This window comes from Dipodomys spectabilis, unplaced genomic scaffold (genome assembly GCF_019054845.1).
Source record: "Dipodomys spectabilis isolate Male_0828 unplaced genomic scaffold, ASM1905484v1 ptg000179l, whole genome shotgun sequence".
NCBI lineage: Eukaryota > Metazoa > Chordata > Mammalia > Rodentia > Heteromyidae > Dipodomys > Dipodomys spectabilis.
In genome coordinates this window covers 9,110,171-9,134,173 of record NW_024870856.1, presented here as the reverse complement: position 1 = coordinate 9,134,173, position 24,003 = coordinate 9,110,171, and the positions used below count along the sequence as shown (strand labels likewise).

General features: G+C 52.7%; 1 protein-coding gene across 1 annotated transcript; it reads right to left on the bottom strand.

Annotated features, from left to right (window-relative positions):
• Positions 1 to 12,317: 12,317 nt before the first annotated feature.
• On the bottom strand, positions 12,318 to 20,453 carry Med10 (mediator complex subunit 10). Its single transcript, XM_042695239.1, has 4 exons — positions 20,255 to 20,453; positions 18,216 to 18,299; positions 15,211 to 15,313; positions 12,318 to 12,822 (listed from the first exon to the last, which is right to left on the bottom strand). The coding sequence occupies exons 1-4, from the start codon at positions 20,374 to 20,376 to the stop codon at positions 12,724 to 12,726; spliced, it is 408 nt and encodes a 135-aa protein (XP_042551173.1). The 5' UTR covers positions 20,377 to 20,453; the 3' UTR covers positions 12,318 to 12,723.
• Positions 20,454 to 24,003: the final 3,550 nt, after the last annotated feature.

Here is a 24,003-nt window from a genome sequence, read left to right as displayed (position 1 = left end):
GAGGTAAAGCAATGGATTGGGATGGAAATGGGAGCGCTTCCTCTCCTAGGTGTCAGGTCTGACCGGAGAATGGCCCCTCCCACTTCCAGACATCACCTACCTGAAACCAGTAATCACCTGTCAATCACCTGTGAGTCAGAGAAGGACCCCAGACTCTGAGGTCGCTTCCTGAACCGCTCAGGTCTCCCCTCCTTCCGGCAGTGGGAGGTTCCCAGGCTCTGAGATCATTTCTGCACCTGCCGTGGCCACGCCTCCCGCCTTTCCCTATAACCCCACTCACCCACAGCCCCCTCCCACTTTTTCTCCTCTCTTCTCTCTCTCTGCACACCTCCATCTCTTCCCCCTCCTCTTCTTCTCTTTCTCCATCTTTTCTTCTCTTCTCTCTCCACACACCTCCATTTTGTACTGACCGGAAATTTGCTCTCCCCCTCAATAAACTCCTTTCTGCCTGAATCACGAGGCAGTCTCCCTTCGGGGAACCTTACACTAGGGCCACCAAGACAAATGCCATTGATGGATAGCTTACAACTGCAGAAATTCCTTCTCTCACACTTCCAGAGGGCTCAAGGCCACAGCCGAGGCGCAGGTGGAGACCAGCTCTGTCGGGTGGGTTCTGCTCTCTCCCTGCCTGCGGTAATGCTTGCGTGCTCTCATCCTCGACTTGCACATGCCTCCCTCCAGTCTGCTAGCAGTTACAGAGCTCTCTCCCTGGGCAGACTCACACTGGCCTCCTTCTCTTGTGTTTGTCTCTGGTCTCCAGACCTCTTCACACAAGGATGCTCATCACTGAATCACAGCCTTAGCCAAAGTAATCTTATCAACCTTATTTTTGCAATTATATGTGCAAAGACCTTACTGTCAACTATGACCACGTTTACAGTGGCCAGCCTTCATCCATCATCAGTTTGGTGATCAGGAGACCAAGTCTGAGGGGATCCTAGCTCATGACAGACAGGCAGACCCAGGGTTTAAGTCATGAGGCACAGCTTAACATAGCTTAGGGACAGGGAGCCACAGAGCTCAGACAAATTGACCGTTGGGCAGGATCTTCTGAACTTTCAGAGGCTAAATTCTAGGTCCTTCTAGTGGCAATCTACTCACTCCCTTCATCAAGGGACAAGCCGACCAAAGATTTATCAAGAAGCAAAAACCAAACATCTCACTGGTGTGTGTGTCCTCCGGGAAAGAGGCACTGACTGATGCTATGAGCAGACCCATGGCTGGGGCCCAGCTATCCAAGACCCCAGCCCAGTGCTGCCCCTTCAGGCCCCTCCAGGCCTCTGATCTGTACAATGAGGGCTTTCATATACCATCTCTAAGGTACTTCTCAGCCTCAAGCAGTTCTGAACCCTGTCTTCCTGCTGGCGGACACTATAATGCCACAGAGGTCTTGTCTCCCTTTTGGGAAGATCTTGATGCACTGGAGATGTCCTCTTCAGTTAAGTCGCTGTCACCTGTCAATCAGATGGCTAATCAATCACGTCATACTGAGGGAGCAGGCCTTCCGCGGAGTCCATGGAAAGGGTCCCCAGAGCCAACGCTGTTTCCATGATCATGAGAATACAGATCTCCCTTGGGCTCCCATCACAGGCTGACCTGCCTGTCCAAAAGCAGCAGCATTCCCCCAGAAGTGCTGACACAGGTATCCAAGGCCATGGGTAGGGATCCAGGTGGGCCCTCAATTTAAACCTAGAGGGTACTTAGAAGAGACAGAGATAGAAAAGAAGCAGCCACAAGCTGAGGACCATGGAGCTGCCAGGAGCTGGAGCCTCAGGACAGCATGATTATGGAGCTCTGATGTCTCGTGCATTACTGCTGACTTGGCCCAAATACTTGTACTGTAACAAATGAAGAACGGGAAAACCCTGTGATCCTGGAGACTGCAGGACAGGACAGTTTCACAATTGAGTTTTAGACCCACATGTGACTCTCGTCGGCCTAATTCTCTATGAGCGTGGAGTCATAGGAGTTGTAAACTCGCCAGGACAGACCATCAGGCCCTGTGGAGGCTCTTCCAAGGTTGGCCATCATGAATCTAAGACAGAAGGTCACCCTGGCTGTGGAATGTTCTCCAGCAATGTTCAGACAAGCAGGCAGATGGATGGGTTTAAGCAGAGCAAGGGTTTTTGTTGTTGTTTTAAAGAATTACAAACTAAAGGGAAACGGGTAAGGAAGTGGAGGGTCCTGGAAAGAAGGGACACCATGGTGAAGAGCAGGGTCTGCTTCGGGGACATGTCGAGAGAGCATGTGAGGAGGCGAATGAAGCAGAAGGCTTGACAAGGGCCAGAGCCCCACGGTGGGAATGGCAGGCCCCACTGAGCAGCTGGAGGAGGCAGAACTGTGGGCCAGACAGGCTTGGGGGCAGCCAGGGGCTGAGGGAAGGCGATGGGAGCTGTGGCTCGGAACAGAGAGCAGGCATCCGGGGCTGTGCAATGGCGGGGACACGGCCATGGCGGTGGAAGGGACACAGCAGGACGCTGCGATGGACGCCAGGTCTCAGGTCAGGGGTAGACAGATGGCTGCTGGACAGGGCTGTGGGTCTGGAAGCGGAAGAACAGGATGCTGGCTGGGGGTGGGACCGGAGAGAGCCTGCTCCACCACGGGCCTCGGAGGTGAGAGGTGGAGCCGCCCCTGGGCACGACTCACAGAATGGCCTTCTACAGAGAGCACCCAGGTACCGGCACTGAGGCAAGGTGCACCGATGTTTCTTGCACACAAGTGTGTGCAAAGGAACATCACTGATCCTCAGTCAGGACAATTCTATCATCTGGACCTATCTAGGAGGAGCCAATAAAAAAGAGCAGGCTGACTTCTGACCTCTGACTCCTGAGAGGTCCAAGGACAGTAAAACAACCTGTAAAACAGGTTTGTTTACTCTGCACCTTTCTTCATGCAGATGCTGGATTGGTGGGCCTGGAGTCAGTCAGCTCAGCCGTGCGGCCATTCCTGAATCCCTGGGGTATGACACCAGGTACACACTCTGGTGGACCCACCCCCACCCCAGGGGCACTCTGAATGCTCGAGTTGAGTAGGTAGGAGCAGCTGAGCTGCCTGGCCCCACACGCCCAGGAGGGCTTCCCAGCGTATCTGGAAGTCCCTCCTGCCTGCTGGTGCCCCTGGCCCTCCCAGCGATCCTGCAGTAGGTGGACACCCAGGCCCTGTACCCACACTGGAGCCTAGTCTGATAAGATCCTCCCACTCCAAAGGCCAAGCCAGCCTCGGCTGCTGGACAGGGGACAGGTGGACACTCTCTCAGAAGCCACGTGGTGTTCCTGTGTGCTAGACCAGGGAAGCACAGTCTTAGAACAGCACGGCTTCACCTCGAGACTGTGAAGGGGAAACCCAGGCCCCAGAGCTGGCTGGCTCCCTGCAAAGTCTCTCAGGGCCGATGCGATCCCTGGCTCTGCCAGGTTGGCCGGACTTATTCTCTGGCCGGTCTCCAAGGCCAGCATCTCCAAGCTCTCTCCTGCCTCCCTCTGCCACCGCTGAGGACCCAGAGACACACGGGGGGCAGGCCGGGCGCTCTGCTGCTGGCCAAGTCAGCTCATCAGCGCGTTCAGCTCCACCTGCTTCCTGGGTCCTCTTTGTCAGTCACCGCGCATCCTCACGAGTGCTGGGAGCCATCCTCCTGCCTATCATCCCCCGGTTATTCCATTTGGTTCCTGACTAGGCAGCAGAGAAAGAGGTTCTCTGTCGTCATCTTCAAACGAAGCTAAAGTTTCCTTGGCTAAGAACCAGAGGTGCGTGCAGGCCTTTACACGGCAGACAAGCCCTGCAGACTGGCAAGGCCCCCCCAGGGCTGACAAAGAGCCGGCCATGTCAACCCTCACAGGGTGGTGCATCAGCCATGAGCTCTATCACCACCAGATGGACAGAATGTTCCAGGGGGGCACAGGCTGCACGATAAGGATCAGGCAACGGGGGATGGGAGGATTCAGTGGGGGGGGGGGGAGGATGGGAAGGGATGGGAAGAGGAAACAAAGGAGGAGGCTGCAATGCTTGATAAGAAATGTACTCATTATCTTGCCCATGTAATTGTAACCCCTCTGTACGGTATTTTCACAATTAAAAAAGAAAGAAAGAAAAAAAAGGATCAGGCAGGAGGCAAGGGCAGAAGAGGCCCAGAGAGCAAAGGGTGAAACACTGATGCCCACATGAGTCAGGTCCTGCACCGCAGCCAGGGACCCATGCCATCTGATGACACCACAGCCAGGGGCAGCTGCCCTGAGACACGCTGATTCTTCTCCCGCCTTCCTCCCTTGCTCCTATAAAAACTCAACTCGCAGCCTCTAAAGGCCAAGAAGGGACTCATGCTGGTCACACAGGGGCTGCTAGTTCCTGTGACAGCTCCTTCTGAGTCCCTCTCTCTCTCTCTCCCCCCTTTATTCCCTCTTTTTCCCTCCCTTCTTCCTTCCCTCCCCTGTCCCTCCCACCAGGTGATGCTATCAGTTGTGTTTTGACAGCCCTAGGGACCCTCCCCAGATGCTGACACACTGATTTTCATCATTATCAGCCACCAGAATCATAAGCTGGGTACTTTTTAAAAAAAATAAAATATCTAGCCTTTGGGTATTTTGTTATAACAACACAAATTGGACCATCATGAAGCATTTAAATACATGATATTCCACTTTGAGAGATTAAGGGAGGTGGGTCAGCTATTGATTGGCAACACTGAGCAATAAATTCAGTGCAGTCATTGCAATATCGAAAGAGAAAGGCCCCTGAGGCCACCAAAGGGAGACCAAGGAGCCTGTGGCACGCTTTGCTAAGGGTTCAGGGACAAGCCCACGCGTCCGCTGAAAGAGCTCCGAGGTAGAGTCATACCCGCTATGTGAGATGCAATCCTGTTGGCTCAGGGTATCAGCATAGCCTGAAGATTCCCTTGGAGGAGTTCTGGCTGTCCTGGAGGGAGATGTGCGGTCTGTGGGGAGTGGACCTGGGGACAGAAGGAAGCGTGCAGCGGAGGGGGAGGCCTGGGCTGGGCACAGGCCTGTGATCTGCTTTGGCTTGGAGAGAATGGCATTTGTACAAACAAAAGACTATTTACGTTTAACAAGCAAAGCAATAAAAACCAGGCCCGAATCGATGCCCTGTAAGCACAGCCAGATAAATGGGAAGGTGTCGGGCCACGCCGGCTGGCGGCAGACAGCTCGCACGCGGTTATTAATAACGGTGATTACAGCAGCCGCCATCTGCTTCTGCATGGCAACCAGCTTCCCCGTGGGGCCAACACACCCCTGAGGAGCCCCTTCCTGTGCCCCTCACCTCCCCCACCCCAAAAAGTCCACCCCTGCCTTGGGCTTTGTGCTGAGCTGTTAGGACTCTACCCCACCCCAGGCCCCAGCTGTTTCTTCTGATGGAACTGGCAGCGACGCCCCCCTCCCAGGGACAATGGTGCTCCGGCCTGAGCATGCCCACACGTCAGGAGTAAGAACAGCCACTGCACAAACGGCCACACAGGGGCCACCTTAAATAAATAAGGAGCCAGAGGGCTGACGGGCAGAGCACACACTGAGGAAGGAGGAGGTGGAGGGAGGGCGGCTTCCTCCATCCACCGCCCCTGAGAAGAACAGTGGTGATGGAGGAGGGGGAGGACAGGGAAGGAGGAGAGGGAGATGGAGAGAAGAGGAGGTGAAGGTGGAAGGAAAGGAGAAAGGGAAAGGAGAGGAAGGAGGAGGAAGAGGAAAGAGAGAAGAGGCGGGGATGAGGAAGGGGGATGAGGAGGAAGGGGAGGGGGCGGGGAGGGGGAAGGGGATGAGGAGGGGGATGAGGAAGGGGGATGAGGAGGGGGATGAGAGGGAGGGGGAGGGGGAGAGGGAAGGGGATGAGGAGGGAAATGAGGAAGGGGATGAGGGGGAGGGGGAGGGGGTGAGAAAAGGGATGAGGAAGGGGATGAGGAGGGGGAGGTGGATGAGGAGGGGATGAGGAGGGGATGAGGAGGGGGAGGGGGAGGGGGAGGGGATGAGGAGGGGGATGAGGAAGGGGATGAGGAGGGGATGAGGAGGGGGATGAGGAGGGGGATGAGGAGGGGGAGGAGGAGGGGGAGCAGGAGGGGGAGGAGAAGGGGGAGGAGGAGAGGGAGGAAGGGAGCAGACACTTGTTCTTCCCATCTCACCACCCCCCTCCCCCCGACCCTAAGAAAGGAGATTCCAGGAACAGGCAGATGGAGCTGGACTGATGATGGAAGCAGGAGGGAAGATCTGCCCTGTCTGAGGCCAGCACCCTGCCAGGCTGAGGTGCTGGTGCCCTGCTGCTCTCCACATGCTGCCTGGGCCTGCAGGAAACTCTGGAACACTGGGCTTCCCAGCTCTCCCCCAGAACCCTTGCCCGAGGCCACAGCCATGCCTGCTGGCTTGCTGGTCTAGCTGTGTCCTTGCTGCCCCAGATCTGGGACTGCAGCAGGTGGGAGCAAAGGGCAAGCCTTCCAGGAAAGGCAGCAGTTGCATTCCGGGGCCAGGCCGCCAAGCCCCGTCTGCATCTCCGGGGGCCCCCGTGATTCTACCACCTGAGGATACTGTGATCCAGGGCGGCTCCTGAGCCCACAGCAGCCGGGCCACGGCAGCTCTGCCTGTGTGGTCTGTCTGCACACTGAGCTGGAACACAGCCTTGTACCTAGCGTAGACGACGCCAGGCAGAGGCCGCTGCTTCACTGATCTCTGATTCTGAACAGGGCACTGCTATACACAAAGCCAGAAGTAGGCATTGTGGCCCTGGTGTTCTCCACCTTGTTCAAATTTTCTCTCACTCAGATGCAGCAAGGCTGGCCTCGCCTCTGGCTGTTAACATGATGCTACAAAGATGACGGCTACAGGCGCTCACTTGACCCCGGCTGGTCTGAGCCCACATCACAATGATACCGTACCCAGTCCATGTTTAGGCAGGAAAAGTTTCAAAGAAAATGGCAGGATGACCTACCCCAACTTATGGAAAGCTCTTTCTGGGTATAAGTCCTCATCCTCGCCCCAGCCCTCACCCTCTCACAGCCAGTGCCAGGCTGGCTGGCCAGTGAGATCAGCAAGGGAAAGCCAGGCAGTTAAACTGGGAGGTAAGAGCTGGACTCTGAGCAATGAGAGAAAGTCAGGGAAGTACTGCTATTGACCATAAAACCAAAGTGACTGGGCTGAGTTCAAACACCAGTACCCCCCTCAAAAAAAGAAGGAAGGGTAAGAGAGGGAGCAGAGAGGGGAGGAGAAGGAGGGGTGGAAGAGGAGGGGAGGGAAGAGGAGGAAGCAAACTTCTGCTTCCACATCAAGTCAGGTTCAAGGTTCCTGGAGGACATGAACGTTAGGGGTGACACTCAGAGCGGTTCTCATGCAGGACCCACTCCCCAGAATGACTCCTGTGCGTGTCAACCCATGCCTCAGAGGGCGAGATCATAAACACACACATAGATGTGTGCACCACGTGCGTGCACACAAACCGCTACACTGAAATGAGGGACTTTCTTACTCATTCCCCTCTATTCTGTAGATCCCCCCCGCCCCGCCGCCCCATCAGAGCTGGTGGGCTGTGGGGTGGAGCAGGGGCCTGCGGTGGGGTCTGTGAGCTGGATCTCTAGCTGGAAGGTGGTGACCTCTGGCACCTGCATGCCGGCTCCTCTGAATGGCTGTCCTCAAACACTCCACTCCCCTGCTACTGCTCCGCCCAGCCTCGAGCAGCTCCTGGCAACCCGGGGACTTCACGAAGCACAACCCTCAAAGCAAACACATGCCAGCGCACCCCCAAAGGCCAGCAACCCAGGTCACCAGGCAGCCAGGTGGGGCAGTCAGCCAGGCTGCCCCTCCCCCCAGGCCATCTGAGCAGCACACTTGGTGAAATCACGCCGAGTTCTCCCACTGGATGGACTCTGGGAAGCCCTGCCCTGCTTGGCCTCAGCTCCCCTCTGCATGGGGAGAGCTGCCTCAGGGTCTCTTCTGGAGTCTGTGCCATCAGCCTCAGCTGAGCCTCTCTCTGGCAGTGGCAGCGCCAGGGCATCCACCTCACAAGCCAAGCCCAGTGACAAGCAGGGGTTACAGATTCCAAACGGCTTGGGGAAGCGGGGCTCCACATCCCACCCTCCGAGTTAGGGGACACCCCGACGGTTGTTCAAACAGCTGTGAGAATCTTGAAGGGATCCTCTTATAAGCCCATTCCAGTTCTTGACTTCATAATGTACTCGCATGGGTGGTGACTGTTCCCCAGCTCCGGGAAGCTCGTGCAGGAGGGCATGTGCAGGCCTCTGGGACAGAACAGTGGGCGCCGGCTGGGCGGGAAAGCCTTCCCCACCACTACCACCACCCCAGCCCGCCAACGTGCACCCCTGGGTCAGTCGCCAGCCTGAGTTTCTACCTGTCCCAACAGAGTTGCTACCATGTTCACTCCAAAGAACGTGCTGTCTGCCAAATGCCTGGATCGGAAACTGGCCTTGCCGTGGAACTGGCAGGCCTTGAGTCGGCTGCGAGGTTGGTGTGCATGAATCCTCAGGGCTCTGCACTCTGGAAGCCCGTGAGGAAATCCCATCTACCAGTGCATCAGAGCAGTCTGGGTGACTCTTGATTAGTCCTTGTTTCCAACGGAAACAAGGATCAAATGGATGTATTCATTTCATCACTGTGGTTACCACACAGGCATGGTAAGAATAAGAAATAACTCACATGCGTGTTTTGAAACCACCTCTGCATACACGATTCCCTGGAGCTCGGTATCTGCAGAACCTGAACTGACCAAGGCCTGATGTCTACACAGGGGAGGAAGTTCAAGGCCTCACCGAGCCCCTCCCCTCACAAGGTACCAGTGCTCATCCTGCCCCTCCCCCAGACTCACAGTAAGGTGCTGTAAGTGCCCAGGTGTCCAAGCTGGCCCCTTCTTGAACTGTCTTACGGCCCTGCCCATCTCAGTGGGTCCCACCCACGCCAGCAAACAGACAATGAGGTTAACTGAAAGGTGTGCAAGGCCATCTCTAAGAATCCCCGGAACAAATAGTATCTCTTACCTCTGAACCAGTGATCATTTTAAGGGTTTTGTAGTTCTTGGCCCAGCCCCCTCTGCACTAGAGCCCCCTGGACACTGAAGGGCAGGACAGACACTACTGTGAGTAGCTGAACCCCAGTGGGCCTGGGGCACAGACCCAGCCTTGAGACCGACCAGCCTGGTGAGGCCACGGAGCCAGAAAAGCCCTAGATGGCCAGGCTGACTCAAAATGGCCAGGCAATTATTGAGTGGTGGACCCCCAAAAAGCCATGTCCACCCGGAACCTCTGAATGTCGTGTTATTTTGAAAAAACATCCTTGTCAGTGTCATTAAGTTAAAATCTAGAGACAAGTCCCTGTAGCAACCACAGAGAAAGGGCATGAGTGCAGGCAGGGGCACACACCCAGGAGCACCAAGGACTGGGTAGGGTGGGCCAGACACAGGAAGGACCCTCTGCCGAGAGCCTGCCGCACCTGCCACTTTTATCACCACTGGGAAGTTCCCGGCCTCAGTGCCGGGGCATGAGGCTGAGCCGTTTGCGAGGATGTTTCAGGGTGGTCTGTTAAGACATCCCTGCCCTTTGTGCTGGCATCCAGAGGCTGCCCCCTCCTTTCAGGACCCCTCACAACCACCTCCAATGCCCTTTCGATCTTAGATAAGAGAACAGCGAAACGGCTCACAAGTCAGATCAAAAGTTAAATCTCCCTTTACAATGTCCTCTGCAAAACGTTGTGCAAGATACCACTTCTTATCATACAAAGTATTTTGAGAATCTTAGGGTTTGAGGGGTGTAACAAAGTACAATCCCAACCAGCAAAATGTTTGCATAGGTCGGGGATTTGTCCTTCTTGCTAACACGCGACCACACAATCCAACAATGTTAATCCAATGTCTGACGTTTTAAAAACCAAACTACCAGTAGAGTTGTATCTCATTTGGAGGCTTTGGGAAGAATTCTTTTCCTTGTTCTTTTTGGCTTGTAGAGGTCACCTGCACACCTTCTTTGGCTCATGATCCCTCCTCCCTCAAACCCAGCAACCAAGCATCTTTCCGCCCCCCTTTGCCTCTCTCTCACCTGTACTATCTTCCCTCGCCCTCTCTCTTCCCTCCCTCTCCCCCTTGTAATGACCTGAGAGGCTATTTTAGAGAACGAGACCTTTCCATCTCAGGATAAGTTATCCTGTGCACAGGTACCAGGAATGTGAATGAGGACATCTTTGGGTCCTTCTGCCAACCACCATTGTTATTATACAATGGTGATGATGATGATGATGATGATAATGACTAAGAATGATCATGAAAGCATGATCTTAAGAGAATGTGGAATTAGGAAGGAAAGATGAAGCAAGAGAGGTGACTATAGACACTGCTCCATCGGCTGGCACTGCTGTGATTCTAACAACCCACACTGGCCTAAGGCTTGAGATGAGCCAAGGACAGTACCTTCCACACGGCCACCTGGCCCAAGTGGCAGAAGAGGGGCTGGGAAAGGTGGGGTGGAGGCATGCATGAAGACAGACATGTGGTTGGACTGATTAGGAGAACAAAACTGACCAAAAAAAAAGAAAAAGATCCAACAGCAAATAAATACAGGAAGAAATGTTCAACATTACTGGCCATAGAGGAACTGCAAACCAAGACACTGAGATTCTATCTCAGCCTGCTCAGCAGGGCCACCATCAAAAAAACAAACAGCAAATGCTGGTAAGGATGTGAGGAAAAGAAACTGCTTACACACTGTTGGTGAAAATGTAAATGAGGGCAGCCATAAAGGAAATCAGTACAGAAAATCCTAAAAAAAAAAAAAACTACCATCTGCCGTCCTATTGACCCAGTGAGATGCCTCTTGCATTTATCTGAAGGAATATAAATCAGCACCCCACAGACCCTTGCAGGACACCTGTGTTTCTAACAAGACTCCCCAACTGCCAAAATGTGAATTCAGTGAGGTGCCCAAAACTGACAGAGAAAACATGTAATACATAGTGTCTTTACTTGGCCATAAAGATGAACTGCATTGTTTGCAGGAAAATGAATGACATTGGACATCATTAAGTGAAAGCTAGCCTCAAAAAATACTGTTTTCTCTCATCTGTGGAAAGGGGAGTGAAGGAAAAGGGTAATGGGGGGAGATGAATGATGAAGACCTCTGTAAAGAACAGGACAATGGAACCCATTAAAATAACCTTACTAGAGGGTAAAGGGAACTAAGTAGTAGAGCCAGTGAATACGGCTAAAGTATACATATATACATATGGAAATACCACATTGAAACCTCGTTATCCAGTCACTAAATGGCGAAAGGCAGAGAACAGTAGGTTCAGAAGGCTTGATGGCTCAAGGACAGAAGCAGAGGGACATAAAGGCAGCCAGGGCAATGCAGTCAATAGAAGACAGACAGAGCCTCTGGGGACAGACATAGGGAGGCACGTTAGTGGTTTCAGGAACTTCACTTTGAGGTTCCTGAAATAGCCACATGGAAACAAGACACTGAGTTGTGGATGGATGGGTAAACTTGGGGCTTAGGTATGGGCTGGGTGTCATTCCAGACACTTGGCTCAAGAATAACAGGAGCTATGAGTTAGAAGAGGCCCAGTCCCACAGGGTAAGGAACACAGGCTGAGGAGCTGGGCTCCAATGGCCCAGTGGAATGTGTTGCTTCGAGTGGAGTCAAGGGAAGGACAGGCCCTGAAAGGCATACGGGTCCCCATGGTCATCCCCAGTGGACAGAAGGCCCTAGAGAAACTCGCTCCTGTATGAAAGATTTCTTGAACAAACTCATACAGTATTGGTGAGCTTTCTGTGTTAATGAGAAGCATTTCAATCCTTCTACCCACCATCTAACACACCATCAAAGGGAATCATAATTGACTTCAGTCATTGTTGACCTTGTTTTCCTATTATGAATACAACAGAGACCATCTGCCTAACCTACAAGTTATCTAAGCAGGACCAGAGTTACTGAGAATGAGCATAGGCAGCATGCAGGCCCAGCCCATCCTAAAGCCTTGAGACTCCAGGGACCCCGTCCGTCATCCCTCTCACGGCTCCCCAGTCAGCCCTGAGACGCAAAGCACTGGGACCCAGGCTCCTGAGAAACAGCTCTCAGGGCACCAGACCTGGGACCTTGAAGCTAAACCCCCCACACACAGTCCCAGAAGGGCCACAGGTCTGCCTTCTTCAGTACTCCTCTGTCCTGAAGAAAGCGACTATAGGAAAAAAATCAGAGATTTAAATTCTGCATTAGCCTTCCTGCCTACATGGAAAGTTTTGTCAGCAACACTTTAGGGAAGTAATAACTGCTTAGGTATGCTGTTACTACCTTGTAAACACGTTAAAAGAATAATTACATGGAATGAGCCATATAAATTCTGAAAACGCTTTATTATATATACATGTCAAATTGAAATCCAAAGTTACACATTCTTCACTGGAAAATGTAAGATATAAAACCAACTTTTTTAGCTTTCTGATAGCATGAACGAGAATATACAAAGAAAAATGCCAAGTACAGTATAATCCCATGTACTATCTCCAAGACTGCTTCCTGCCATTCTGCCACTGAGAGAATGAATGGCAGGAAGCACCCCAAGAACTTGGAGCACCAGAGGCTGCGACGGCTGGGTGCAGCTGAGCTGCTGCTCCGGCCCAGCCGCAGGACGCCAACAGGGCGAGGGCGGAGGACAGGACCAGTCCTCAGGGGCAGGGGGCGCTGCCCACAACGATGTCACCTCAGCCCCAGCAACTCACAAAGGACTCCGGAGTCTTCAGTTAGGAAGGGGGGTGGTCCTCTCCCCGAATGCTCCGATATTTAGCCATGTCTTCCGGAAACACTTTAGAAAGTTCTTGAATCAACAGGCTTTTAAATTTCTATTAAAAAAAAATAACAGAAACATCTGTGTGTAGGTCCCATCATACACACACTCACAAACTCACACAAACACTCCCCAGAGACCCCCCTCAAACTCAACTACCACCTCCCCTGCCCCAGCACCCTGGGCTCTGAATTCAAGCCATGGTTCTGTGCCTCTGACTGCTGTCTTTCTAGGAATGCAACACCTGAGAACCAATCACAACACGGCTTGCCACCGTGACACAGGCACACCCTCATACCCAAAAGAGCTCACGCCTTCTGTCCTGCTCACAGAAGAGGACAAGCACTGTCACCCAGCCACACAGAGAAGAAATGGCTTTGTACATAGCATGTGAAACCAGAATTTCAAATCATATTAATTAAGCAATTATTCACTGAAACCATATCAAATTCACCTGTATGTAAACAGCTCCTGAAGTTTTTAAGAGCACCTAGAGACACATTGCCACAAATGCCATGGGTTTCTTAAGCCTACTTTTTGTCTTAACATTTGTTTCACCCCAATCATAAGCGGAGTTAAGTCAGACACAGTGGCTCACACTTAGGATCCTAGCTACTGGCAAGACAGAGAGAGAGGAGGGTTTGCTGTACAAGTAACTGACACTCCACCTTAACCAATAAAGCTGGGAGTGGCGCCATGTGCGTATGCAGGTTGTGTCAAGGAGGACTGTGGTCGGAGTCAGCCCAAGCAAAAATAAAGCAGAAAGGGCTGTGGTTCAAGTGATATGGTACCTGGCCAGAGATCAAGAGACTGTGAGCTCAGACTCCAGTACTGCCACACAGGCAAAGGCAGTAAACACCAGCTTCCCACAGCTTCCTGGGACTTTATTCATCCTCGTGAGCAGTAGTGAAAAGAGCACAGTGCCACAAACATGGGAATGCCACATCAGAACACATTTCCACAAGAGTCCCCACTCCAACATTACAACTATATAAAACAAATGTGTTAGGGCTTACGTAATGGTCCACTGGGAATCTGTGACACAAGACCTCCACGGATATCCAACTGACCAGACTCCACAGTGCAGAAGGAAGACCGCCCACAGCAGCATCCCTCCACAGTGGGCTCCTACGTGGACCTAACAGATGGGGGCTCAAGGCCACAAGCAGCTGTTGTGTCCACAGATGACCTCTGCCCTCAAGGCAGCCAGCGGAAAGGCCATCGGCCCACCACACTTCTGCAGGTCCTCGCCCCAAATTGACAGGGGAGGTGAAGCTGTGGGCTCCACGAACAGCCAGGACAAAACTCCACTGCCAGGACTCCCTAGGTACCACCCGCATCCTCTCCTGGATGGGCCTTAGAAGCCCTGTGCCCAGACAAGCAGGTCTCTAGGCAGAGACCCTTCCTCACTCCTCTGGCCAGAGCCTTCCAAGTGCCAGGGGAATTCTCCCTGACCAATGCATGCAGAGGTGCTGGTCAGCCCCAGAACCAGACCTGAGGGCTGTGTCACTGCAGCCTGACCAGAAGCTGGAGGTGACAGCTGACAGAAAGAAGAGAAATCCAGGAGCTTCAACCAGTACTCCTGGCTGCACGACAAAATGCTTCTAAAAGGAGGTACGGTAAACCGAAATCAGGAGAGAAGGTAGGCACTGTGCAAACCCAACAGGGAGAGTGCCAAGCTGAAGAGACAGAACAAGCTGGTAGACAGGGGCTTCCATAGGGGACTACACAGGAAGGCCACTAGGACCCAAAAGAAAAGAAAAATAGCCATTTAAACCACAGTTTAGTCAATTTAATTAAGAAAATATTACACAAAGCTCTCTGAATCTTACTAAAGCAAAGAGAACCAAGTTCTCAGTGGAGAACTAGTAATAAACAGTAAGGAGTTTGACAGTCAGAGACTAGAGACAACAATTACTGAAGTAGGACCAGAAAATAAGCATTCAAGAATCCTGTAAATCAGGGCTGGGAAGGTGGATCAGTGGTAGAGCGCTTGCCTTGCGTGCATGAGGCCCTGGGTTCAATTTCTCAGCACCACATAAGCAGAAAAAGCTGAAAGTGGCACTGTGGCTCAAGTGGTAGAGTGCTAGCCTTGCGCTGAAGAGTTGAGGGGCAGAGCCCAGGCCAAGTTCAGGCCCCACAACTGACCAAAAAAAAAAAAAAAAAATCCTGTAAATCAAAGAACACAGGCAACGAGAAAGGCCTCTGCCAGTTAGAATCAATACAACATATTCATCTCCACACCAAAGTACAAACCCACGCTAACAGGAAAGACTTAACTGGAAAATAACTGGTTACCCAGGAGACCTAAGAATACCTGATACTAAGCCAGCTACTATTCAAGGCAGAAATCTCAATTGTGTCACATGGGAAAAAATGACAAAGTCTACTGGCCACATTTTGCTAGGCATCTTTTCCACCATCTTCTTTCTCAGAGTCTTACCTTCATTGTGTCAATCTTGCCTTTAACTTGTTCATGTTTGGCCAGAGCCCTCTCCAGGCACTCTTTGGTGTAAAGCTGGGGGTTTCGACCTTGATCTATATATCTAAAAACAGAAAAGTTCAGTTAACACTTGACTGACACTCTTCTCCATTTCCTGGGAACCGCCATACAAAAAAACAAAACACTTTCTTTACGTATACCTTCACATGGTCCTGCTTAGACAATCCTGAATTTGGAGTCCTGCCACCTAGCCTATCAAAATTTTCTCCTTTCCACATATGTATTATTCTTTAGACCAGCTCAGGTAATCAAGTAGTGACCAACTATAAACCCAGGAAATATTCATAAGCTGTGTCACATTACATTTGTTTAGCTTTGTATTACTCAGAATACTGTCAGTACTTCTCAGATCCTCACAGTAAAACTAGAAGGGAAGGGAAGTTTAAATATGCTACAGGGGATCAGCCCTGAGGGCCGGACTTGGAGGCCCAGTCAGGACATGAGCTCCACTCAAGGTCCCACCCACCACGCAGAGAAGCTTCAGAGGCCAAAAGGGAAGGGGAGAAGCCACAGGCAGAAGAGTCTCAAATACCAGCTGCCCTTGGATCCTTTGATAAGCTGTCACAATACTTTAAAAAGGGAGAGGGAGTTAATCAGCATACCATCTTATGAAATACATGTATGTAATTTAAAGACAACAGATTGTTTCCAACGACTTCTCAACATTTCAAAACTATTTTTTGCCATTTTCAACTCTCCCACCCAAAATGCCATAGTTATCCCAAAGATATTATGAAACCTGTAGTCTAGGTCAATATTCAGATGACAATCTGGCTACTCCTGTTTCCTGAAGAAACCTATAACATTCAGCAAAACTGAGTCATTCATTAAAAAAGGACAGTAAAGCCCATCTCCATACCAAATCCAATTTTTTTTTTTTTTTTTTTTTTTGTCGGTCATGGGGCTTGAACTCTGGGCCTGGGCGCTGTCCCTCAGCTCTTCAGCTCAAGGCGAGTGCTCTACCACTTGAGCTACAGCGCCACTTCCAGTTTTCTGGTGGTTTATTGGAGATAAGAGTCTCACGGTCTCTCCTGCCCGGGCTGGCTTTGAACCGCGATCCTCAGATCTCAGCCTCCTGAGTAGCTAGGATTACAGGCGTGAGCCACCAGCGCCCGGCCAAATCCAATTTTTTTTAACGAGGGTAAAAAAACACATTCAATCACATCTAGTCAATGGCAATACTGAGTTGGTTACTAGTTCAATAAGTAGCCTTTGTGGAGGCAACAATTTCTAGAAATTCCATTTCATTTTTGTTATTTTGAAATGATGTCATGAAAGAAAACATGATTAGTTCAAACAAAACCCATCTACTTCCAAAGAAACAGAAACAACCCAGAAGGCTTAATGGACTCAGGCTAAAGGATTCACATGTCCTAAACAAAACAACCATGTCATCAACAGCAAGGATATCACACTCAGGCAGGGCTCTGCTAAGCCACAGAGCTGAATCCTGCCTCTGCCAACAGGCAAAGCCAGGGTACTGTTAGAAGAGTTATCTTTATTTCTGTTACAGACTATCCAAATCTACTGGAAAATGGATAATAACAAGGCCACTAAGAACCTGGAAATTCCACTTACAATGAACTCAGACCCCTGAAGACCTGCAAACATGGCAAATAAACCTCCAGACCTGCTTAGAGTTCACCAACCATCCTCTTCCTGAGACTCCCCAGGCAAATCTGCCCCCTCTGCCTGCTTAGAGCCTGTGCTGCTTCCCAAGATGCTCCTTCCCTCTGCCCTTCTTCACAAGACCCTCACAGGTTCACAGCAACAGCAGCAGCACTAAGCAAGATACCTCACCCTCCCAGACTTCACCGAGAATCCAGAACTGTGTTCTGCACAGCAGACCCTCATGCTCCCCTGAGGGTGATGAGAATAGGCACACTTCACAAGCGCAGCACAGCCCCTGAACACTGCAACGGCAGGGCTGTCTCCACAGCTCTGACCTTTCGGGACTGATACCCACCAAGGAAATCCCATGCAAGTTTTGCTGGAAAAAGTTCTGGGGATGTTGTTCCACCCCAGCGTGAGAGAGCATGAGTCCTGCGGCCCCTTCTTTACACTTGCCAGCTAAGAAACCCATTGCAGTTACTCTCACTGGTTCTCTCTGGCATGAATCAAGACTGTGACTGAGCCAGTGATAAAACCTATTTTAAACCTAGGCAGTTTACTCCCTGTGGGTATCCTCGGGCCTCTGCTGGAGCAGGTGCACACGACTCCCTGCCTGTTTTCCCAAAGGTGCCTGGGGTGAGACCTTTCTTCTTCTCACTGTGGCAGGCACCATCTCCCAGACCAGCACTGCACAGGCAGCTCAGTAAAACCAGGCCAGATTACTTCCTAGGTAGTTTCTGTAATTTTCTTTAATTCAAAATACAGCCTTTGGACACTTTGACCTTTCCAGGAAAGGAGATTGTGTGATGTGCATGGCCACAGAGCCCAGCAGCCTGTGTTTTCACCTATTTAATAAGCTCTTTTTATTAAATGTATTTCTTATTTTAATGTGGTATTTTTCAACAATGTAACATTGGGGAGATATTATTTAAGTCTTAGTTCCCTGTGGGCAAATCCACAGCACCTATACTACACCCACCACACAGCAAGCACTCAAACATTGCTGTCTGAAGAAGTCACTGACCCCACAACTAAAGACGTTCATGCCAGGTGTTGGTGGTTCACAACTATAATCCTAACTGCTCAGGAGGGTGAGATCTGAGGATCTAAGCTCAAAGCTAGCCTAAGGCAGGAAAAGATTCTTACCTCCAACTAACCACCTTTTTTAAAAAGCCAGTAGAGCTGTGGCTCAAGTGGTAGAGCACCAGCCTTAAGTGAAAAAGCTAAAGGACAGCACCCAGGCCCCCGAGTTCAAACCCCAGTACAGGCATTTTTAAAAAGGAAGAAAAAAAAGAGACATTTATACTGGACATTATATCAAGTGTGATACTTACTCAAAAACTTCTAAAGGCACAGTAATATCATGAAGCTGCTGTCGGCACTTATCAATATCCTGTAAGCCAGTAACAATAAAATTCCTGGAGGAATGACAGGAGGGGGCATTCAGTTACGTCAGATGGCACACACCTGACCACAGATCTGACCACAGATCTCGTTTACCCAGCTACACACAGGTCCCAGCTATACAGGTCCTCCAGCTTAGGCACCAGATTCCAAGGACACCTTTCAGTTATGAAATACTCTCACATATCTGTGGGATTTCCTTCTAGACAGGAATCGCCAATATGGAGGGAGAGAACAGGAGGAGAAATACTAGCCTTCTCTCCCAACAGCGACCCCACTCATGGCCTTTCTGTAGAGAGCAGGGGAGGCAGGGCTCCAGCTGGCCAGTCCGCCTGGCTGACCTCCACTTAGGACCCACCCGGGACCCCCAGCTGGCCCAGTCTCTGCCTGTTCCCCAGGCGCGGGCACGTGTGACCCACCGCAACCACCTGCACATCCATAAACCTCCCCTCCTCCGGGGATGTCGGCCATTCCAAGGCCTCAGTAAACAGAACCTAACAAACTCCTCCGCCTCTACCTCGCCCCTGCCAGGTCCCAGCAGCAGGTGGCTCGGAAGCTTGCCCGGGCCGGTCGACCGGCGTCCCCCGGGGTCGGGAGTGAGATCCTGGGGGCTCCTCCAGGAGGGAGGCGCCCGCCGGCGGGGACTCCCCGGAGAGAACCCCGAAACAGGGACGATCTTCCCGCCGCGTCGAGAAAGGTTCCAGCGAGGCTGGGAGGTCTGGATAGGAGCACGACCAAAACCCCTCCCCTCCTCCTCCCCCCTCCTCCTCCGGCCACCAGCCCCGGCCTCACCCCGGCTCCCCCCCAACCTAAGCCCATCTCAGCTTCGCCCAAGCGGCCCAGACCTTCCCCGGCCTCGCCCCGAGCACCCCCGACCTGCCCCGAGCACCCCCGGCCGGCCCCGAGCACCCCTACCTGCCCCGGCCTCGCTTCGAGCACCCCCGACCTGCCCCGGCCTCTCCCCGAGTACCCCCGACCTGCCTCGAGCACCCCCGGCCTTGCCCCGAGCACCCCCGGCCTGCCCGGGCCTCACCCCGAGCACCCTCGGCCTCGCCCCGACACCCCCGGCCTCGCCCCGAGCACCCCCGGCCTCGCCCTGGCCTCGCCCCGAGCACCCCCGGCCTCGCCCTGGCCTCGCCCCGAGCACCCCCGGCCTCGCCCCGAGCACCCCCGGCCTCGCCCCGAGCACCCCCGGCCTCGCCCCGGCCTCGCCCCGTGGCCTCGCCCCGAGCACCCCGGGCCTCGCCCCGGCCTCGCCCCGCGGCCTCGCCCCGAGCACCCCCGGCCTCGCCCCGAGCACCCCCGGCCTCGCCCCGAGCACCCCCGGCCTCGCCCCGGCCTCGCCCCGCGGCCTCGCCCCGGCCTCGCCCCGAGCACCCCCGGCCTCGCCCCGGCCTCGCCCCGGCCTCGCCCCGAGCACCCCCGGCCTCGCCCCGAGCACCCCCGGCCTGCCCCGGCCACCCCCGGCCTGCCCCGGCCTGCCCCGGCCACCCCCGGCCTGCCCCGGCCACCCCCGGCCTCGCCCCGAGCACCCCCGGCCTCGCCCCGGCCTCGCCCCGAGCACCCCCGACCTCTCCCCGGCCTCGCCCCGACCACCCCGGGCCTGCCCCGGCCACCCCCGGCCTCGCCCCGAGCACCCCCGGCCTGCCCCGGCCACCCCCGGCCTCGCCCCGACCACCCCCGGCCTGCCCCGGCCACCCCCGGCCTCGCCCCGAGCACCCCCGGCCTCGCCCCGCGGCCTCGCCCCGAGCACCGCCGGCCTCGCCCCGGCCTCGCCCCGACCACCCCCGGCCTCGCCCCGAGCACCCCCGGCCTCGCCCCGACCACCCCCGGCCTCGCCCCGACCACCCCCGGCCTCGCCCCGACCACCCCCGGCCTCGCCCCGCGGCCTCGCCCCGAGCACCCCCGGCCTCGCCCCGCGGCCTCGCCCCGAGCACCCCCGGCCTCGCCCCGCGGCCCGCCAGCTCACAGCTTCTGGTTGAGCCCGGCCTGGCTGCTGGGCTGGAAGTCGCTGACGATGATGCCGAGCTGCCGAATGTTCTCCACGAACTTCTCCAGGTGCTCCTCCAGGTGGTCAAACTTCTCCGCCATCGCCCGGCGCGCCGGCCCCGCCGCCGCAGCCCGCTCCCGCCCCGGCTCCCTGCGCTCCCACTTCCTGCTTCCGTCCCGGAGCCGCCACTTCCGGTTCCTCCGAAGGTGGGGCCTCCGTGAGGGGCGGGGCTTAGGGCGGGGCACGGCAGGCACGCTGCCTGCCGTGGGCGTGGTCCTATCCTGCCCTGCTGTGGGCGGGGCCTGCGTGGGGCAGGGGGCGTGGCCTCGGCCCAGTGGGGCCCGGATGCTTGAATACCACTATCTGCCAAGGCGAGTAGAACTGCCGTGTCTGAGTCCCTAGGGCTCTCCTGTGGTCTCTGGGGACCTGCACAGAGGTTAAATAGCCAGGAAATAATGAACCAGGTTTTCCCCTCGAAAAAAGTGAAAAAAGAGAGATTGCGTACCCTGTATATGGAAAGGAGTAAAGTCTGACCCAGATTAAAATGAAAACCATCTCATCAGTTTCCATTCAAGTTGCATTAGCAGCTACAAAGACAAACAATAGAGTTAGCCAAAAGATAAGTCGATACACTCTTAACAAGTCTCCTTAGGGCAGGAGCAAGAAAGGAGAGAGAACATTAGTATAAATGAGTGAGGAACATAATGTAACTTGGACGTTCACAATTTTGAAAGGTTAATTTTTCTTAGAAAAATCACAAAATTAACATAAGAGAGTATAGTAGGAAAGCAGATGGATCTTCAATTTTTCCATAAACTGACCAGTGGCAAAAAATATATATACATATCTTCTGTGAAGAAAGAAATATATAAGCCCTGACAATTTCTTACACGGATGTTTGGTTTTTTGTTTTTTTTTTATTTATGTGGTACTGAACTCCGAGTCTTGCAGTGGCTAGGCAGATGGTCTACCATTTGCACCACATCTTCAACTCTTCTACTGTAGTTATTTCTTGGGTAGCATCTTTATTCTCTTGCTCTAGCTGACCTAAAATGGGTTGCTACTATTTTATGTCCCCCGCGTAGCTGAGCAGACAGGCACACCCCACCACATCGTCCATGCCCATTGAGATAGGAGTTTCATGAACTTTTTGCTCAAGTTGGCCTCAAACTGTGATTCTCCTGATCTTCACCTCCTGAGTAGCTATGATTGCAAGCCTTAGCCACACTTGATAGCGTTTTTTTCTTAATTAAACATTAAAATGAAAAGAGAGAAACATATCCCAGCTTATTTTGAGAGGACAGTATGAAAATCAGCTCTCAAGGACAGTACAAAGAAAATATAAGTCAAACTTCCTTTTAAAAGTAGATGCTGGGGGCTGGGAAGGTGGCTCAGTGGTAGAGCGCTTGCCTTGCATGCCTGAGGCCCTGGGTTTGATTCCTCAGCACCACATAAGCAAAAAGAAAGAAAAAAGCCGGAAGTGGCGCTGTGACTCAAGTGGTAGAGCGCTAGCCTTGAGCTGAAGAGCTGAGGGACAGCGCCCAGGCCCAGAGTTCAGTCCCCACAACCGGACCCCCCCCCCCCAAAAAAAAAGAAAGTAGATGCTAGAACATTAGCAAGTGGAACCAGTTATCATGCATCTGTTACAGGGTGCTGCATAACAAACATCCCCGAAGCTTGTAACATCCTTGGCTTCTCATTTGCTCACAAGCCTGTGATGTGGGCTGAGTGTGGCATTCCCATCATGCCTCTGCTGCTTGTGGCCCTCAGCCAAGTTGGCGTTGCTGTGGAAAGGAGAATCTGCCTTCAGAATGGCTCGTTCAAATGTGGCCACACTGGTACTGGACACCAGCCTGCAGGACAGCTGGCCTGGGAGCTGGGGGCCAGTTCCCCTGCAGGTAGGTGTGTCTGTGGGATTTGGAGGTTTCCTCCACTCATAGTGGCCAGATGACACAAGCACACTGCTGAGAAACAGGCAGGAGCAATGATCATTCTGTGCCTTGGCCTTCACGCTCCCACCACGGCACAGTTAGAACCTCAACTGGGGGCCATCAAGCTCACCCCCGGCAACCTCATCCCACAGCAGTAGAGTCCGGCCAACCTCACCCCACAGCAATAAAGACCTGTCAGTCTAACCCTGCAGTGGAAGAAAATGAAGTCAGGCTTTAGGAAAAGCTGGAGAGAGGGGAGATCCAATTGAAACCACTTTGGGAAAAGACAGCTTGTCACTTAGCACATTGAAAAAGGAAATCAAGATCCATTGGGATTTTCCTAGGACTCGCATGAATGATTAAATGTCTTTAAAATCTACTCATATAATTAAGCCTATTAAAAATAAAGGACAAAAAAACTCAGCTAGATTTTAAAAATAGACATTTGATAAAAATTCAACCAAATTCATTTTTGTTCACAAAAGAGAAAAACCTTGGAGAACACAGACTAGAAAGGAACTTTACAAGCCTAATGAGAAACAGCCACTAAAAACTTCCAGAAGGTGCAAGTGTTTCCATAATGAAATATTAGAAATATCGCCCTTACAGCCATGACAATAGTGAGCATCTTCACTGTCACCCCAGCCTTTCTGGCCGGTGTGGGCTCAGCACTCTGCTATGATCCCTCTTCCCCAATGTCGGCCTTGTTTGACATCGAGGCCCTCTGTGCACCCTGAACTGACGTGGGATTCCAGGGTGTGTTCTATGGTTTGGTTATGGCTTGTCTCCCAAAGGTCTGTTTGCTTGGTCTTTGGTGCAGAGGTATAAAAATGGTTAACCTAGCCCCTACAGCCCAGCCATCCATAGACTAGTTCAGAGTTTTGATTCATTTAAAGCTAAGGAAAAAGATGACAGAGAAAGTAGCAGAAAGAAACCAAAGTTTACATATTTTTCTCCTGCGATCATGATTCTTCCAAGAAGGTATTCTGTTCTGTGGACTAAGGCCTAGCAACAATGTGCTTTCCAAACCCTTTAAGAAAACGAGTGTTTCTATGGTTTTTACTTATGACCTCATCTGTTGTGCCCTCTCCTCGTCACTCACATCACTTAGCAGGCCCTTTTCCGCTGCTTTTGGTACATATGTGCACAGCCTGCAGGAGGAGCAGAGTGGGTTTAGCCCCAGAAATGTTGCACACGGACATTCTCCACACCTGCTTTCCCTTTGTGGCTTGCTGCCCAGCCTGAGTCAAATCACTTTTCCTCAGTTACCCAGCATGATTTGCATCCACTCCCTGGGGACCCATGACAACCTACTACAGCCCAGACAGCCTAACCCACGGAGAGTGTTGCCTCCCAGTTCTGGAGGCCGCATGTGAAGATGGAGACACCTGTCAGGGTAGCTTCCTTCTAAAGCATTGAGGGGCTGTGTCTGGCCTCTCACCCCATGTCTCATGCTTTGTTGGTGATCCCGGGGACTCTGCTTGCGGACAGGTCAGTAGTCCATTTCTTCACCAGGTTGGCCTTCTCCTGTGTGTATGTCCCTGCCCACATTCCCCCTTTCTAGAAGGGCACATCATGTCAGATTAGAAGCCACTCCAATATGTTGACTTAATTGCATTGCCTCTTGAAGGCTGTGACTCCACATAGGGTCAGATTCTGAGGTATAGGCATTAGAACGCTAGTGCGTCTCTATTGTGGGGGAAATAAGCAACCCAGACACCTTCTCCTTTAGTTCAGGGACAGTGGCAGCAGTGTAATGAACAAGGCTCAATGTTCAATAGGCCCAGCCTCATGTTG

Excerpts from the sequence above, each read along its gene's own strand:
- Med10 (XM_042695239.1), bottom strand. The coding sequence starts at position 20,376 with ATGGCGGAGAAGTTTGACCACCTGGAGGAGCACCTGGAGAAGTTCGTG. Across the intron at positions 18,300-20,254 it reads GCCGGGCTCAACCAGAAGCT|GAATTTTATTGTTACTGGCT; the intron begins GTGAGCTGGCGG and ends TCATTCCTCCAG. Across the intron at positions 15,314-18,215 it reads GTGCCTTTAGAAGTTTTTGA|ATATATAGATCAAGGTCGAA; the intron begins GTAAGTATCACA and ends TTCTGTTTTTAG.